The 18,211-nt window shown below is 43.2% G+C and overlaps 1 protein-coding gene and 1 pseudogene across 1 annotated transcript; one reads left to right on the forward strand and one right to left on the reverse strand.

The window, feature by feature from the left end:
- Window positions 1–856: 856 nt before the first annotated feature.
- Window positions 857–1,843, forward strand: LOC100343014 (olfactory receptor 7A17-like). The gene has a single exon (XM_070059511.2). It carries the CDS (start codon window positions 875–877, stop codon window positions 1,841–1,843), a length of 969 nt encoding a protein of 322 aa, XP_069915612.2. The 5' UTR covers window positions 857–874.
- A 4,195-nt stretch (window positions 1,844–6,038) lies between these two features.
- Window positions 6,039–7,064, reverse strand: LOC149121591 (olfactory receptor 7A10-like; annotated as a pseudogene).
- Between the last annotated feature and the right edge of the window lie 11,147 nt (window positions 7,065–18,211).

Consider the following 18,211-nt stretch of genomic DNA (forward strand, 5'->3'; position numbering starts at 1 on the left):
CATTTTCTAGTGGAACCCCCAGTTTCCACCTCTGTGCTTTGTGGGAGAAGGAGAGCCTGTCTCTATTCTTTAGGGGAAACAGAATCTGATATTGACAGCTTACCCACTGTCTATGCTTTCCCTAGTCTGTGCGTGTGGAGAGAGAAGGACATGGAATAACATCCACAGCCCATGAGGCCACAGTTGGGGTGTATGTGTGTGATGTGCTGAGTGGGCAGTCAGAGCAGGGGTGTGTGTGTGGTGGGAGTGGGCAGTCAGGGCAGGGTTGTATGTGTTTTGGGGGGAGTAGGCAGTCCTCACCTTAGTGATTTGGGCACACTGGCTTCCTGATGGACTTGTTCATCTGAAACCAGCACCTTTCTCAGGGCCGTTGTCCTGCCTGGACCTCCTGCCAATAATCTTATGGGATCCAGACTCTCCCCATTGTTGTCTCTCTCCAAATGTCACTTTGTCCACTGCCTTTGCCTGGCACCTCTCGAGGATATGACCCTCTAACACTTCTTCCTTCTGGTCACTTTCTCTAGAGAGCCTACCATGACCCAAAAGGACCTCAGATTATTTTTTTCTGTGCTTCTCTTCCAGTTCCATGGTCAGACTGTAGGGACTCTAGTTGTCCAGCATCTAATACTCATCTGATTGACTGCACTTGAGACATGGCTGGCACTAAATATATTGTTTCCAATGCATCTTACCTAAAGCTGTAGACCAATGACATGGTGGGCAAAATGCTGAGAGTGGATAAGAAAAATATAGAGCTGAAACAAGGGACCACAAAAAACATAAATGATATAGCCTTTCAACAACATGAGTAAAACTCAAATGTGTGAACCTGAGTCATGTTATTTGTCTGTTTCCTGGTAGTGATGTCCTATACATGGAACCAGGCAATGAAACTCAACCTTCAGATTTTCTTCTCCTGGGATTCTCAGAAGACCCAACACTGCAGCCCCTCATATTTGGGCTCTTCCTCTCCATGTACCTGATCACTGTGGCTGGGAACCTGCTCATTGTCCTGGCCATCCTCTCAGACCCCCACCTCCACACGCCCATGTACTTCTTCCTCTCCAACTTGTCCTTGGTAGATGTCTGCTTCACCTCCACCACCGTCCCCAAGATGCTGGTGAACATCCAGACGCAGAGCCAAGCCATCAGCTATGCAGGCTGCATCACCCAGATGTTCTTCTTCCTACTTTTTGCAGGGCTGGACGACTTCCTCCTGACTGTGATGGCTTATGACAGGTTTGTGGCCATCTGTCACCCCCTGCACTACACAGTCATCATGAACCCTCAGTTCTGTGTGCAGCTGGTCCTGGTGTCCTGGGTAATCAGTGCTTTGCATTCCTTGTTGCAAAGCTTGATGGTGCTGCGACTGTCCTTCTGTACATACCTGGAAATCCCCCACTTCTTCTGTGAACTGAACCAGGTGGTCCACCATGCCTGCTCTGACACCTTTCTTAATGATATGGTCATCTATGTTGTGGCTGTACTATTTGGCGGAGTTCCTCTCTCTGGGATCTTTTACTCCTACTCTAAGATCGTCTCCTCCATCCGTGCCATCTCCTCAGCTCAGGGGAAGTATAAAGCATTCTCCACCTGTGCCTCTCACCTCTCCGTTGTCTGCTTATTTTATTGCACCTGCCTAGGTGTGTACTTTAGTTCTGCTGTTACCCAAAACACACACTCAACTGCAACAGCCTCCATGATGTACACCGTGGTTACTCCCATGCTGAACCCCTTCATCTACAGCCTGAGGAACAAAGACATGAAGAGGGCTCTGGAAAGATTCTTTGGCAGACACTCTGTCACCAAGGCTGTTGAACCAGGACTGAAGAAGTCCCCATGAATGCTAGACTCAGGTACTTGGAATCACACACTCTGCAGCTTGGATCTGACTGTAGAACTTTCTCTTTGTATTTATTTCACGTGGTTTCCATTTCTCTGACATTCACTTCTCCATGCAATCCAAGTAATTCACTTCCTTAGGCTTTCTGCTCCTTCATTCTCCTTTATAGATGAGTAGTATTCCATAGTGTATAAATACTTTTTCTTCGGGCCGGCGCCTCAGCTCAGTAGGCTAATCCTCCGCCTTGCGGCACCGGCACACCAGGTTCTAGTCCCAGTTGGGGCGCCGGATTCTGTCCCGGTTGCTCCTCTTCCAGGCCAGCTCTCTGCTGTGGCCCGGGAGTGCAGCGGAGGATGGCCCAAGTCCTTGGGCCCTGCACCCCATGGGAGACCAGGATAAGTACCTGGCTCCTGCCATCGAATCAGCACGGTGCGCCGGCCGCGGCGGCCATTGGAGGGTGAACCAACGGCAGAGGAAGACCTTTCTCTCTGTCTCTCTCTCTCACTGTCCACTCTGTCTGTCAAAAAAAAATACTTTTCTTCATCCAGTCATCAGTCGATGGACATCTAGATTTATACCATATCTTATGATGATAAAATAAATTGAAATTCTGTTTCTGCATAAGTTAAAGAAAAAAGGAAGGAGGGGGGCTTGAGGGGGGAGAAAAGGAAAGAGAAAAGTATGATTATCTTCTTAGAATTATATCTATGAAATACATGAAATCTGCACTCTATCATAATAAAATTCAAAGATTTATAAAAGAATTTTGCATAATTTAGAAGGAAGAAAGTTATGGAAAGTCTGTATTTCACCTTCATTCAATAAATGAGAGCTTTACTGGTTACAGTATTATGGGTTCACAGTTTTTTTTCACTTAAGACTTTGACTATTCCGCCCCCCCCCAAAAAAAACAGGTACCATTTGTTTCTCTGATTTTTATTAACTAATAGAGTACCTAAAATGTTATGTATTGGAGTGAAATTGATATTTTGAGATTAAATTATTGTTCACAGTTCTTGTCTCTACTGTTAAGGAATAGTGTTTTTTTACCTCACACTATTTTTTGAACACTTTACTTAGTATAGGGTTAATCATCAAAATAAAATAAACTGAAAATTGATCTTTGTAAAAATTAACAGTGGGAATAGGAGAGGGAGGAGGAAGAAGGGTGGAGCATGGCAGGAGGGAGGTTAGGGTGTGAAGAATCACTGTGTTCCTAAACATATTTATAAGAAATACATAAAACTTGTAGACCTTAAATAAAACTTAGAAAAAGAAAAAAGGAAAAGGAATACTCCTGAAACACAGGCAATCAAAGCCTAAATAGACAAACAGTGTTTTATCAAACTGAGAAGCTTCTATACTGCAAAGGAAACACTCAGCAAAGTGAAGAGACAACCAACAGAATGGCAAACAAATTTGCAGTTTATGAAACTGATAAAGGATTAATATCAATTTATAAAGAACTCAAGAAACTCAACAAAACAAATCGTACAATGGGCAAAGGACAACAGACGCAGGAAAAAAAAGCTCAGGATCACTAGCCATCAGGGAAATGCAATTCAAAACCACAATGAGATTTCACCTCACCCCAGTTAGAATATCACTTGTACAGAAGTCAACAAACAACAAATGCTGGCAAGGTTGCGGGGAAGACAGTACCCTAATCCACTGTTGGTGGGGATGTAAACTGGTGCAGCCACTGTGGAAGACAGTATGGAGATACCTCAGAAATCTGAATATAGACATACAATATGACCCAGCCATCACACTCTGGGAATTTACCCAAGGGAAATGAAATCAGCATAGGAAAGAGTTATCTGTACCTCATGTATTTTGCAGCTTAATTCACAAAAACTAAGATGTTAATCTTAGTTATTAAATATTTATTCATTTATTTGAAAGTCATAGATACATAGAGAGAAGGAGAGGTGGGGGGGTGGTCTTCCATCAGCTGGTTCACCCAATTGGCCACAATGGCTGGAGCTGCACCAATCCTAAACCAGGAGCTTCTTCCAGGTCTCCCATGTGAGTGCAGGGACCTGAGGACTTGTAGGCCTGCTTTCCCAGGCTAGCAGAGAGCTAGATCAGAAGTGGTGCAGCCAGGACTCAAACTGGCACCCATATGGGATGCCAGCACTGCAGGCACTGGCTTTACCTGCTACACCACAGCACCACCCCACCCTCCAAATGTTGCTAATGAAGACTGGATAAATAAATTGTGGTATATATACACTAGGAATAACACACACATGTAAAAAATGAAATCCTGTCATTTGCAACAAAATGAATGCAACTGAAAACCATTATCTTTAGTTAAATAAGCCATTCACAAAAAGAAAAATACCGTATGTTTTCCCTGATCTGTGGTAAAAATAAAATACCTAACAGGTAGTGTGCAGAGGTGAAAGTGACACTTTGAAATTCATTTATTTTGAACAGCACTTGTCTCAGCTGTTGAGAAACAGTGGTGTTTGTTCTTGGTATTATTTGCTGAACTCTTTAATTAGTGTAGGGTTAATCTTATGAGTGTAAAGTTAACTGAAAATAGATCTTTGTAAAAAATAAGAAATGAACTGGAAGAGGGGAGAGGAAAAAGGTTGGGAGTGAGGGCAGGAAGGAGGGAAGGGTAGGAAGCTTCACTATGGTCCTAAATCTGTATATATGAAATACATACAATTTATTTACCTTTAATTAGTTGTTACATTCATTATTAATTTTTAAAATTATTGTAAAGAGCAAATACAAAACAAAGGAGAAAATACATTTCATACTGTATATTATGTTGATCTGCCTCAGTGATAGCAACTGTGGAGTTTTCAGATGAAGAGACAGGACACAGGAGCATGCATTCTAAGAGCATGCCACCAGATAGCTTTGCACCAACAGTTTTTATTAGAGGGTACCAACAATTCTGCAAGCCACTGGGCACATAGGCAAGGTTATACATCAACTTCATGATTGGGAAAGTGAATCTTGTCTAGTAGTCCATGATAGAGAACAGAACAGTGATGTAAATCTTCAAAAACAGTCCCACCAGGTACCAATTAATGTCCATTAGTCTTCTGCTGCCTCCGCTGCCACATTCCTCTGGGAACAGGTGTGTCCATCCCCCTGCCGGTATTGGCAGAAAACAGAAACTGCAGCGGTGCCTCTAATCCCAGGGCAGTTTGCAGCTGGGAGAAACTTAGGCAGTGTCTTCTATAAGCAACTACTTCCCCCATCCATTTCTATCCAAAAACATCACATTGAAAGAAATTTTAATTACATATATGGTACAAATATAAAGACAGGATAAGGAAATGGAAATGTTGTTTGCCTGATTTGATCCATCTATTTTTTGAAAGATTTATTTATTTGAAAGGCAGAGTTACACAGAAAGAGAAGGAGAGGGAGAGAGAGCAAGAGAAAGTCTTCCATCTGCTGGTTCACTCCCCTGTTGTCAGCAATGGCCAGAGCTGTGCTTATCTGAATCCAGGAGCCAGGAGCTTCTTCTAGGTCTCCTACATGGGTGCAGGGTACCAAGGACTTGGGCCATCTTCTAATGCTCTCCCAAGCCACAGCAGAGAGCTGGATCAGAAGTGGAGAGGCTGAGACACAAAACAATGCCCATATGGGATGCCGGCACTGGAAGCAGTGGCTACCCAATATGTCACAGCACCAGCCCCTCAATCCATTTATGCTGTATACTTGTGTTGAAATATTTCACAATACTCCGTAAAAACACACAAATATTACATGTTAACCAACATAGTTATTTTTTATTTTTCTATTTTGTTAAATTTTCATTTTATTTGAAAGTTAGGAACCTGGAACTCAGTGCTGATACCTTGCGTGGGTGTCAGGGATCTGACTACTTCAATCATCACCACTGCCTCCTAGGATCTGAATTAACAGGAAGCTGGAGTCAGGATCTGAACCATGTACTCCACTATGGGCTAAGGGCACCTCAAGTGATGTTTTAACCTCTATGCCAAATGCCCAGGGCTGCCAGCCTCACCCCAAAGCAGTCATCCCCTCCCCAACACCTTTGACAGCTGCCACTGCACTTACTACTCAATGCTACTCAGTGCTTGTGAGAATGGGAAATTAACTCAAGGCAACTCTTTCAATGGCCCATTGAAAGGTAGAATACCTCTTCACTTACTCAACCTACCATTCTGAATTCTTTCTGATGATGTGAGGTTTTTTAAGATTATTTATTGACTTGAGAGGTATAATTAGAGACAGAGAGAGTCAGAGAGAGAGAGAGGTCCCCAGCCAGGGGACCTCCACCCAGCAGCACAGATGCAAAATGGATCATGAGATCATTAAGAAAACTGTCAGAGCAGGCACTGTGCACCAGCTCAACCAGGTCACAGAAGAAGTGGGGGATTTCCAGGTGTGTGCAGGACAGTCACAGTACCATTAAGCTTTGTAATAAGGCGTGCAGGGCAGTGGTGATCCAAGTGGCCAGAACCAGCAGCACACAGAACTGGGGGTTCATGATGACCATGTAGTGCAGAGGGGGACAGATGGCCACGAACTGGTCATAGGCCATCACGGCCAGAAGGAAGTTGTCCAACTCTACAAAAGGCAAGAAGAAGAACATCTGGGTGATGCAGCCTGCAGAGATGATGGCTTGGCTCTGCGTCTGGATGTTCACTAGAATCTTGGGGACAATGGTGGAGGTGAGAAAGATGTCAGAAAATGACAGGCTGTAGAGGAAGTGGTGGAGGTGAAGCAGACGTCCACCAAGGACAGGTTGGAGAGGAAGAAGTACATGGGCATGTGGAGGTGGGAGTCTGAGAGGATGTCCAGGACAATTAGCAAGTTCCCAGCCACAGTGACCAGGTACATGGAGAGGAAGAGCCCAAATATGAGGGGCTACAGCGCAGAGTCCTCTGAGAATCCCAGAAGAAGGAATGTGAAAATGTGTGTATCATTCCCTGATGCCTTTTTGTTGTGATGGTGTTGCTCCCCCTCTTCGTGGAGGAACGACACTAAACCCTGCGCTGTTCTTTTGTCTGCTTGGCCCTCCCCGGGTTTGCTGCTGGTTCTTCCCGGGTTGGCTACCGACCCTTCCACCTCCGTGGAAGGGCAGTTCCCCCTAGCCACTTTCCCCACTTCCGCGGGGGAGCGGCACACCGCCGGCCGGCTCTCTCGGGGGCTGCACAGGTGTTCCCTCAGATGTTCCTCAGTGCATGTTGTCTCTCTCCTCCTGTATAGTCCTCTTCCACCAATCCCAACTCTGCTACCCACACGCCGAGTACGCTGCTCTCCTCCAATCAGGAGCAGGTCCTGCTGCTTATTGGTTGAACTGGAGGCAGCTGTATAGAAGCTGTTTCCTCCTCTCCCAGCGCCATATTGTGGGAGAGCAGATGCATAAAATAAGTCTTAATTCGAGTAACAGTCTAGTCCCAGTTGCTCCCCACATGATGGCTTCCAAGAAAGAGAAAATATCATGGTTACTTTCTACACACTCACAGCTCACATTGGTGAATTTCTATCACTCGGATACTGCTCACATTGATTTCTTTATACTATGCTTGCATCTCTTCCCATTGATTACTCGCATCCCTGAAGAGGGTTTCTTTCCCACTTAGCATTGTCCCCTGATTGCATGTACATTTTCTACTCTTTTAGTAAGTAGTTATTTCCTGCACTTGAGTAGCATAAATTGACTTCTGACCATATTGCAGGCACTGTGAAGCCATAAGTCTAATAAATTAGAAGGAGAAAATTGCCTATATCCCAATGATGTAGTTGGAGCATAAGCCAACAAATGAATGTTCTAAATAAGATGGAAGTAGTTATAAAGGAGGATTGGATTAAAGGTGTATTTTACAGTTGCCTATATAAGAGTAGCATTGTGTGTTGCCACATGGTGTTGCAATACCTCCATACACCATTTTCTGTCCAATCAGGGTAGATATACCTATCTCCTCAAAGATGGAACATTTCTTCATGGTGATAACATCCAAAACCCCATGTTCTCATTTTGTATTCGAGAAATCTATAGTACATTCATGGGATTTGTAATCATCTGACTGCATAATAGAACCCAAGAACTTCTTACTCCCCTTTAACTATAACTTAGTGTCCATTAATCAACCTCTCCCCATCCCTGTCCCTCTTCAGTCTAAGAACCACCCTTACACTGTATGATTTTTTGAAAAGGTAAGCAGTGATTTGAAAGTGATTCCTTCTAAATATGAACTGTTGATTGAGTTCTTCTTTCCATACTGCAAATGTTACCTTTGGATAGCTGAGCCTTGGAATATACAGCCCAAGTTCTTCAGCTGTGAACACTGCTTTCTTACCACAGCAGGTGCACACACACGTGCGCGCGCACACACACACACAAAGACACACCTGCAGACAAACACTAAGGCACAAACAAAGACACCACAGTTTTCTGGGGCCATGTTGCTATCATGTCCTTCTCATCCCTAGCTGCTCTGATAGAGTGATGATTTGATACACACAGATTGATGATATCAGATTCTTTTCTCTACACAGTGAATGTAATTCCACTGAAAAAGTTTAGCTCAAAACCCTCCCAGGAACAAGTAAAAGTAGGACTCTATTCTGGTATGACAAGCTTCACCCTTGTATCTATTTAGCCAAACTGCTGGTTCAGTCCCCAAATGCCCACAACAGCAGATGCTGTGCCAGGCTAAAGACTGAAACCCTAGAAGCCAATTGAAATCTCTCAAGTCAGTGGCATGAACCTAAGGACCTGAGCCATCACCATTTCCTCCCAGTATGCACATGAGCAAGAATCTGGAATCAGTGGTGGGTCAAGGACTTGCATCTAGAAACTGTGATGTGGGATGCAGTATCCCAAGTGTCCCAACTGCTATCTCAAAGGCCCTCCTTAAGAGAATAGCAACAACAATGCCATTAGGTTAAGTACAGTGGCTGAAAACAACTGTGTGAAACAAAATTCCTTGTAATTATAAAGTTATTTTTCAGTTTTAAAAAGGAAAGCAATTCAAGATGAATTACCCAATATTTGCAAAAAAAAGATGTAACAAAAAGGCTTTCAAATGTGAAGAGGAAGTAGAATATAAAGCTATCACTTCACTTATGAAACAATCCCAGCTTATCATGGCATCTGAGGGATGCTGAGTCAAGTGATAAGCAAGTATGGGTTTCCAGGGCCGGCACTGCAGCTCACCTGGCTAAACCTCCACCTGCAGCACTGACACCCCAGGTTCTAGTCCTGGTTGGGGCGCCGGATTCTGTCCTGGTTGCTCCTCTTCCAGTCCAGCTCTCTGCTGTGGCCCGGGAGTGCAGTGGAGGATAGCCCAAGTGCTTGGGCCCTGCACCCGCATGGGAGACCAGGAGAAGCACCTGGCTCCTGGGTTTGGATCAACACACCTGCTGTAGTGGCCATTTGGAGGGTGAACCAATGGAAAAGGAAGACCTTTCTCTCTATCTCTCTCTCTCTCTAACTCTGCCTGTCAAATAAAAAGAATGGGGCTGGCGCCGTGGCTCAATAGGCTAATCCTCCACCTTGCAGCGCTGGCACACCGGGTTCTAGTCCAGGTCAGGGAGCTGGATTCTGTCCCGGTTACCCCTCTTCCAGGCCAGCTCACTGCTGTGGCCCGGGAGTGCAGTGGAGGATGGCCCAAGTGCTTGGGCCCTGCACCCCATGGGAGACCAGGAGAAACATCTGGCTCCTGCCTTCAGATCAGCGCGGTGCGCCGGCTGCGGCGGCCGTTGGAGGGTGAACCAATGGCAAAAGGAAGACCTTTCTCTCTGTCTCTCTCTCACTGTCCACTCTGCCTGTCAAAAAAAAAAAAAAAAAAAGAATGGGTTTCCAGTGACAGTGAAGGTGATGCAACTTTTAGAAATAGGTCTGAGGCCGGCGCCGCGGCTCACTAGGCTAATCCTCCGCCTAGCGGCGCCGGCACACCGGGTTCTAGTCCCGGTCAGGGCGCCGGATTCTGTCCCAGTTGCCCCTCTTCCAGGCCAGCTCTCTGCTGTGGCCAGGGAGTGCAGTGGAGGATGGCCCAGGTGCTTGGGCCCTGCACCCCATGGGAGACCAGGAAAAGCACCTGGCTCCTGGCTCCTGCCATTGGATCAGCGCGGTGCGCCGGCCGCAGCGTGCCAGCCGCGGCGGCCATTGGAGGGTGAACCAATGGCAAAGGAAGACCTTTCTCTCTGTCTCTCTCTCTCACTGTCCACTCTGCCTGTCAAAAAATACACTAACCCACTGTTGGTGGGAATGCAAACTGGTTAAGCCACTATGGAAATCAGTCTGGAGATTCCTCAGAAACCTGAATATAACCCTACCGTTCGACCCAGCCATCCCACTCCTTGGAATTTACCCAAAGGAGTTTAAATTGATAAAGAAAAAAGCGGTCTGCACCTTAATGTTTATTGCAGCACAATTCACAATAGCCAAGACCTGGAACCAACCTAAATGCCCATCAATGGTAGACTGGATAAAGAAATTATGGGATATGTATTCTTTAGAATACTATACCGCAGTAAGAAACAACGAAATCCAGTCATTTGCAACAAAATGGAGGAATCTGGAACACATCATGCTGAGTGAAGTAAGCCAGTCCCAAAGGGACAAATACCATATGTTCTCCCTGATCGGTGACAACTGACTGAACACCAAAAAGGAAACCTCCTGAAGTGAAAGGGACACTATGAGAAATGGTGACTTGATCAGCATAGCCCTGACTGCTAATGGACAACTTAATACATTATCCCTCATAGTATTTTTTTTTTGTCTGTTCTACTTAATATGACTGGTTTAATTCTGTAATTATCACACAGTTATTCTTAAGTGTTGAAAATTAACTGAAATGTGATCCCTGTTAAACATAAAAGTGGGAATAAGAGAGGGAAGAGATGTATAATTTGGGGCATGCTCGGGCTGACTTGCCCCAATTGGTAGAGTTGGAAACATACTAGGGGATTCCAATTCAATCCCATCAAGGTGGCATGTGCCAATGCCATCTCACTATTCCAAGTGATCAATTTCAGTTCACAATTGATCATAATGAAAGGACTAAGAGTCAAAGGGAGCACATAAACAAGTCTAGTATCTGCTAACACTAACCGATAGAATAAATAAAGGGGAGAGTGATCCAACATGGGAAGTGAGATACTCAGCAGACTCATAGAATGGCAGATGTCCTAAATAGCACTCTGGCCTCAGAATCAGCCCTAAAGGCACTCGGATCTGGCTGAAAAGCCCATGAGAGTATTTCAGGCATGGAAAGCCAAGACACTCTGGCAAAAAGATCTCTGCGAGTGAGATCCCAGTGGAAAGAACAGGTCTTCAAAGAGGGAGGTGCCTTTCTCTGAAGGGAGGAGAGAACCTCCACTTTGACTATGACCTTGTCTAAACAAGATAAGAGTCGGAGAACTCAAGGGGCTTCCATAGCCTTGGAAACTCATGACTGGTGCATAGGGAGATTACTGATGCCATAAACAGGAGTGTCAATTTGTAAAGTCAACAACAGGAGTCACTGTGCACTTACTCCTCATGTAGGATCTCTGTCCTTAATGTGCTGTACACTGAGGCTTAATGCTATAATGAGTACTCAAACAGTATATTTCACTTTGTGTTTCTATGGGGGTGCAAACTGTTGAAATCTTTACTTAATGTACACTAAACTGATCTTCTGTTAAAAAAAAAAAAAAAAGAAAAGAAACTATCAATTCCCAACTTGACTCTCACTGGGATTAAACATGACAATAGGTCTGATCTGATTTCATCATCATTTAAAAAAAAATCATCTATTATTTTTCACTTTATGTTTCTGTGTGGGAACAAACTGTTGAAATCCTTACTTAAGGTATACTAAGCTGATCTTCTGTATACTAAGATAATCGAAAATGAATCTTGATGTGAATGGAAGGGGAGAGGGAGTGGGAAAGGGGAGGGTGGTGGGTGGGAGGGACGGTATGGGGGGGAAAGCCATTGTAACCCATGAGACGTACTTTGGAAATTTATATTCATTAAATAAAAGAAAAAGATAAAAAAAAAAAAAAAAAAAAAAAAAAAAAAAAAGAAATAGGTCTGGGGGGGCGGAACCAAAATGGCAGAATAGTGAGGGCGCACACCAACAGTCCAGGAAAATTTAGTTTAATAAAAGTGGAGTTACGGTAGCCTCAGGAAAAGGATCAGGGAAAAATTGCAGAGGAAACTCTTCCGGATCTAGTGGCTGTGACTCGGAGGACCTACGGGGAGAGCAAGGTCGCCCACTGCATGGAAGCTGAGCCACGGGAGCCACCGGGGCCACAAGACCCACCGGAGCAGCTGGACCCGCCAGACCCACCAGACCCGCCAGACCCGCCGGAGCCGCAGAGTCTGCACACCAGTGCTGGAAGGGGAGGTGAGCTAAAAACCCCTCAGTAACCCGAGACATTGGCGGGGAAAGGCAGAAAAAGCCTGCAGAGAACGAGGCCTGAAACCCCACTGGGGAAAGTTCACCAGGCTGGCTGGAGGAGAGAAAAAAATTTAATAAATAAGGGGAACCAGCATGGACATTTAGCCTCTCTCTCCACTCATCTTACAAAGCCGAGCAAGACAAAGGGCAGGCGCCATTTTAGGTAAGTAAAGTGGTGCATGCCATTTTGCATATGTAAAGCGGGTGCCCCTCATTAGCCAAGCAGAAAAACCTGACTCTGGTAAGCAAACGAATACCCACAGGGGCCAGATTTCATACATCAACTACCCTCAATTCCACTCAGCTGTGTGGAATTATTTCCCAACTGAGTCAAAAAAAAAAAGAGAGAGAGAGAGAGAGAGAGCAAGAGAACAATCAGGGTGAATCACCTTTGGCACACCCTTAACACTGTAGAACCAGAGCTCTCTGGCCACACCCATCATAGCCTCTAAGGATCCATCAAAAGCAGACAGTCCTCTTAATCTAGAGTCAAAGTATAACGAGAAAAAACCAAAGAATTTCTCCAATATGCCAAACAAACGCAAAAGCCAAGATAACAAGAACAAGGAAGACACTATGACGCCCCCAAATAAAATAGACACCCCAATTCAAGATTATGAAGATGATGAGATAGAAGAAATGCAAGAAGCAGATCTCAGAAAATTGATAAGAACATTAAGAAGTTCTCAAAAACAAATTCTTGAACTACAGAAATCCTTAATGGACAAGATAGAAAATCTCTCTCATGAAAATGTAATATTAAGGAGGATTCAAAATGAAATGAAACAACTAGTAGAAAATGAAGCTGTGATAGTGATGAGAAATAATAATGAAGTGAAGAATTCAATAGATCAAATGACAAACACATTAGAGAGACTTAAAAACAGAATGGGTGAAGCAGAAGAGAGAATATCGGACTTAGAAGACAGAGAACAGGAAAATATACAATCAAACCAAAGAAAACAAGAGGAAATTAGAAATCTAAAAAATATTGTCGGGAATCTTCAGGATACTATTAAAAAAAATTCAGGTTCTAGGAGTTCCTGAAGGATGGAGAGGGAGAAAGGATTAGAAGGCCTTTTTAGAGGCAAGATGGCAGAATAGGAAGGGAGCACACTGATAGTCCGGGGAGAGACAGTTTAATAAAAGTGGAGATACTGCAGGTTCAAGGAAGCGTAGGGGAAGAAACAGCAGAAGAAACTCTCCCAGAACGAGTGATTCACAGTGGACCTGTGTGGAGAGCGTGGGAGCCCACAGTTCGGGACACCAGCGGCAGACTCAACACACCAGCGCTGGAACTCGAGGTGAGCCAAACCTCACTAGCCCGAGACACCGGCAGGCAAGCGGAAAGAGGAGACTAGAGGGAATGACCCCGGGGGGGAAAGTTCACCAGGCTAACTAGAAGAGAGAGAGAGAAAAAAAAAGTGACTGATATGGACACGGGTTTCTCTCTCTCCGCTCACCTCTCAAAGGCAAGCAAGACAAAGAGCAGGCGCCATCTTGGACATACGTCATAAGCAGAGCGACCTCAGGTCTGCACCGGCCCTGAGCCTAGCAGAAAAACCTGACTCTGGGTGGGGTGAATTAACAGGAGATTAGGACCTAGTAAATTTGTGGTGCTACTGAACTGAGACTGTGAAAAAAGAGACGGTGGGAGAGAGAACTCAGGGAATTCACGTGAGTACTCTCCAGAGATGCTACAATTCCATAACTTTGGCAACCCAGTGGGAGACTGAAGGAGAATTTGAGCCCACTCTGAGGGCCGAACAGATTCCCTGTGTGGTCCTTGGGAAAGAGCTTCCGATCTCTGGCTCCTGTGGGTATATCATTTGCCTGCTAACTACCTCCAACTTCGTTCAGCTGTGCGGAATTACTTCCCTTTTGAATCAAAGAAAGAAAGAGAGAGAGATCTACCATGCCTAACCTGGGAGTGTCACCTTTGGCACACCAAACAGAGCTCTCAGGCCACACCCATCTCAAGCCTCTAAGGCTCCATCAAAAACAGACAGTCCACTTAATCTAGAGTCATAGTATAACAAGAAAAAGCACCACAGTGAAGAAACCAAATATCTCCAATATGCCAAATAATAAATGCAAAAACCAACGTAATAAAAAGAAGGAAGTCACCATGACGCCCTCAAATGAAAAAGACACCCCAATTCAAGATTATGAAGATGATGACATAGAAGAAATGCAAGAAGCAGATCTCAAAAAATTGATATGAACATTAAGAAGTTCTCAAAAACAAATTCTTGAACTACAGAAATCCTTAATGGACAAGATAGAAAATCTCTCTCGTGAAAATGAAATATTAAGGAGGAATCAAAATGAAACGAAACAACTAGCACAACAGGAAACTGGGATAGTGACTGAAGTGAAGAATTCAATAGATCAAATGAAAAACACATTAGAAAGCCTTAAAAACAGAACGGGTGATGCAGAAGAGAGAATATCGGACTTAGAAGACAGAGAACAGGAAAGGATACAGTCAGACCAAAGAAAAGAAGAGGAAATTAGAAATCTAAAACATATTGTCGGGAATCTTCAGGATACTATTAAAAAACCCAACATTTGGGTTCTAGGAGTTCCTGAAGGCATGGAGAGGGAGAAAGCATTAGAAGGCCTTTTTAGTGAGATATTAGCAGAAAATTTCCCAGGTTTGGAGAAAGACAGAGACATCCTAGTACAGGAAGCACATAGAACCCCGAATAAACACGACCAAAAGAGATCCTCACCACGACACATTGTAATTAAACTCACCACAGTGAAACATAAAGAAAAGATCCTAAAATGTGCAAGAGAGAAACGTCAGATTACTCTCAGAGGATCTCCAATCAGACTCACAGCTGACTTCTCATCAGAAACCCTACAAGCTAGGAGGGAATGGTGAGATATAGCCCAGGTACTAAGAGAGAAAAACTGCCAGCCCAGAATATTATATCCTGCTAAGCTATCATTTGTGAATGAAGGTGAAATAAAGACCTTTCATAGCAAACAAAAATTGAAAGAATTTGTCGCCACTTGTCCAGCCCTGCAAAAGATGCTTAAGATGTGTTGCACACAGAAACACAGAAACACAGTCATCAATATGAAAGAAGGTAAAGGAAGGAAATCTCACACCAAAAGATCACATGATGTTCAAAACATATATCAGAAAATATCTTTGGGAAATGGCAGGGCAAAGCTACTACTTATCAATAGTCACATTGAAAGTTAATGGCCTGATGGAAAGCCAAGACACTCTGGCAAAAAGATCTCTGTGAGTGAGATCCCAGTGGAAAGAACAGGTCTTCAAAGAGGGAGGTGCCTTTCTCTGAAGGGAGGAGAGAACCTCCACTTTGACTATGACCTTGTCTAAACAAGATAAGAGTCGGAGAACTCAAGGGGCTTCCATAGCCTTGGAAACTCATAACTGGTGCATAGGGAGATTACTGATGCCATAAACAGGAGTGTCAATTTGTAAAGTCAACAACAGGAGTCACTGTGCACTTACTCCTCATGTAGGATCTCTGTCCTTAACGTGCTGTACACTGAGGCTTAATGCTATAACGAGTACTCAAACAGTATATTTCACTTTGTGTTTCTATGGGGGTGCAAACGACTGAAATCTTTACTTAATGTACACTAAACTGATCTTCTGTAAAAAAAAAAAAAAAAAGAAAGAAAGAAATTATCAATTCCCAACTTGACTCTCACTGGGATTAAACATGACAATAGGTCTGATCTGATTTCATCATCATTTAAAAAAAATCATCTATTATTTTTCACTTTATGTTTTTGTGTGGGAGCAAACTGTTGAAATACTTACTTAAGGTATACTAAGCTGATCTTCTGTATATTAAGATAATCGAAAATGAATCTTGATGTGAATGGAAGGGGAGAGGGAGTGGGAAAGGGGAGGGTTGTGGGTGGGAGGGACGGTATGGGGGGGGAAGCCATTGTAACACATGAGTCGTACTTTGGAAATTTATATTCATTAAATAAAAGATAAAAAAAAAAAAGATTGGAAGGGAAAAAAAAAAGAAAGTTAATGGCCTGAACTGTCCAGTTAAAATACACCAATTGGCTGACTGGCTTAAGGAACAAAACCCATCTATTTGCTGCTTACAAGAAACACATCTTTCCAACAAAGATCCATACAGACTGAAAGTGAAAGGCTGGGGAAAGACATACCATGCCAACAGAAATGAAAAAAGAGCAGGCGTAGCCATCTTAATATCAGACAACATAAACTTTACCACAAAAACTGTTAGGAGAGACAAAGAGGGGCACTATATAATGATTAAGGGATCAATTCAACAGGAAGATATAACGATTATCAACGTATATGCACCTAATTACCGGGCACCGGTTTATCTAAAAGATTTGTTAAGGGACTTAAAGGGAGACTTAGACTCCAATACAATAGTGCTGGGGGACTTCAACACTCCACTCTCAGAAATAGACAGCTCAACAGGACAGAAGATCAACAAGGAGACAGTAGATTTAAATGACACTATAGCCCAAATGGATCTAACAGATATCTACAGAACTTTTCATCCTACACAGAAAAATTTACATTCTTCTCAGCAGGACATGGAACCTTCTCTAGAATTGACCACATACTAGGCCATAAAGCAAGTCTCAGCAAATTCAAAAGAATTAGAATCATACCATGCAGCTCTCAGACCATAAAGGAATGAAGTTGGAAATTAGCAACTCAGGAATCCCTAGAGCATACGCAAACACATAGAGATTGAACAACATGCTCCTGAATGAACAGTGGGTCATAGAAGAAATCAAAAGAGAAATCAAAAATTTTCTGGAAGTAAATGAGGATAACAGCACAACATACCAAAACTTATGGGATACAGCAAAAGCAGTGTTAAGAGGAAAGTTTATATCAATATGTGCCTACATCAAGAAATTGGAAAGGCACCAAATAAATGAGCTTTCAGCGCACCTCAAGGACCTAGAAAATCTGCACCAAACCAGACCCAAATCTAGTAGGAGAAGAGAAATAATTGAAATCAGAGAAGAAATCAACAGGATTGAATCCAAAAAAAATTACAAAAAATCAGCCAAATGAGGAGCTGGTTTTTTGAAAAAATAAACAAAATTGACACCCCATTGGCCCAACTAATTAAAAAAAGAAGAGAAAAGACCCAAATCAATAAAATCAGAGATGAAAAAGGAAACATAACAACAGACACCACAGAAATAAAAAGAATCATCAGAAATTACTACAAGGACTTGTATGCCAGCAAACGGGAAATCTATCAGAAATGGATAGATTCCAGGACACATACAACCTACCTAAATTGAACCAGGAAGACATAGAAAACCTAAACAGACCCATAACTGAGACAGAAATTGAAATAGTAATAAAGGCCCTCCCAACAAAAAAAAAAAAGCCCAGGATCAGATGGATTCACTGCTGAATTCTACCAGACATTTAAAGAAGAACTAACTCCAATTCTTCTCAAACTATTCAGAACAATCGAAAAAGATGGAATCCTCCCAAATTCTTTTTATGAAGCCAGCATCACCTTAATCCCTAGTCCAGAAAAAGATGCAGCATTGAAAGAGAATTACAGACCAATATCCCTGATGAACATAGACGCAAAAATCCTCAATAAAATTCTTGCCAATAGAATACAACAACACATCAGAAAGATCATCCACCCAGACCAAGTGGGATTTATCCCTGGCATGCAGTTATGGTTCAATGTGCACAAAACAATCAATGTGATACACCACATTAACAGACTAGAGAAGAAAAACCATATGATTATCTCAATAGAAGCAGAGAAAGCATTTGATAAAATACAACACCCGTTCATGATGAAAACTCTAAGCAAACTGGGTTTGGAAGGAACATTCCTCAATACAATCAAAGCAATTTAAGAAAAACCCACAGCCAACATCCTATTGAATGGGAAAAGGTGGAAGCATTTCCACTGAGATCTGGTACCAGACAGGGATGCCC

Source organism: Oryctolagus cuniculus, chromosome 16 (genome assembly GCF_051225735.1).
Source record: "Oryctolagus cuniculus isolate XC-2025 breed Fujian yellow rabbit chromosome 16, ASM5122573v1, whole genome shotgun sequence".
NCBI lineage: Eukaryota > Metazoa > Chordata > Mammalia > Lagomorpha > Leporidae > Oryctolagus > Oryctolagus cuniculus.

Excerpts from the sequence above, each read along its gene's own strand:
- LOC100343014 (XM_070059511.2), top strand. The coding sequence starts at position 875 with ATGGAACCAGGCAATGAAACTCAACCTTCAGATTTTCTTCTCCTGGGA.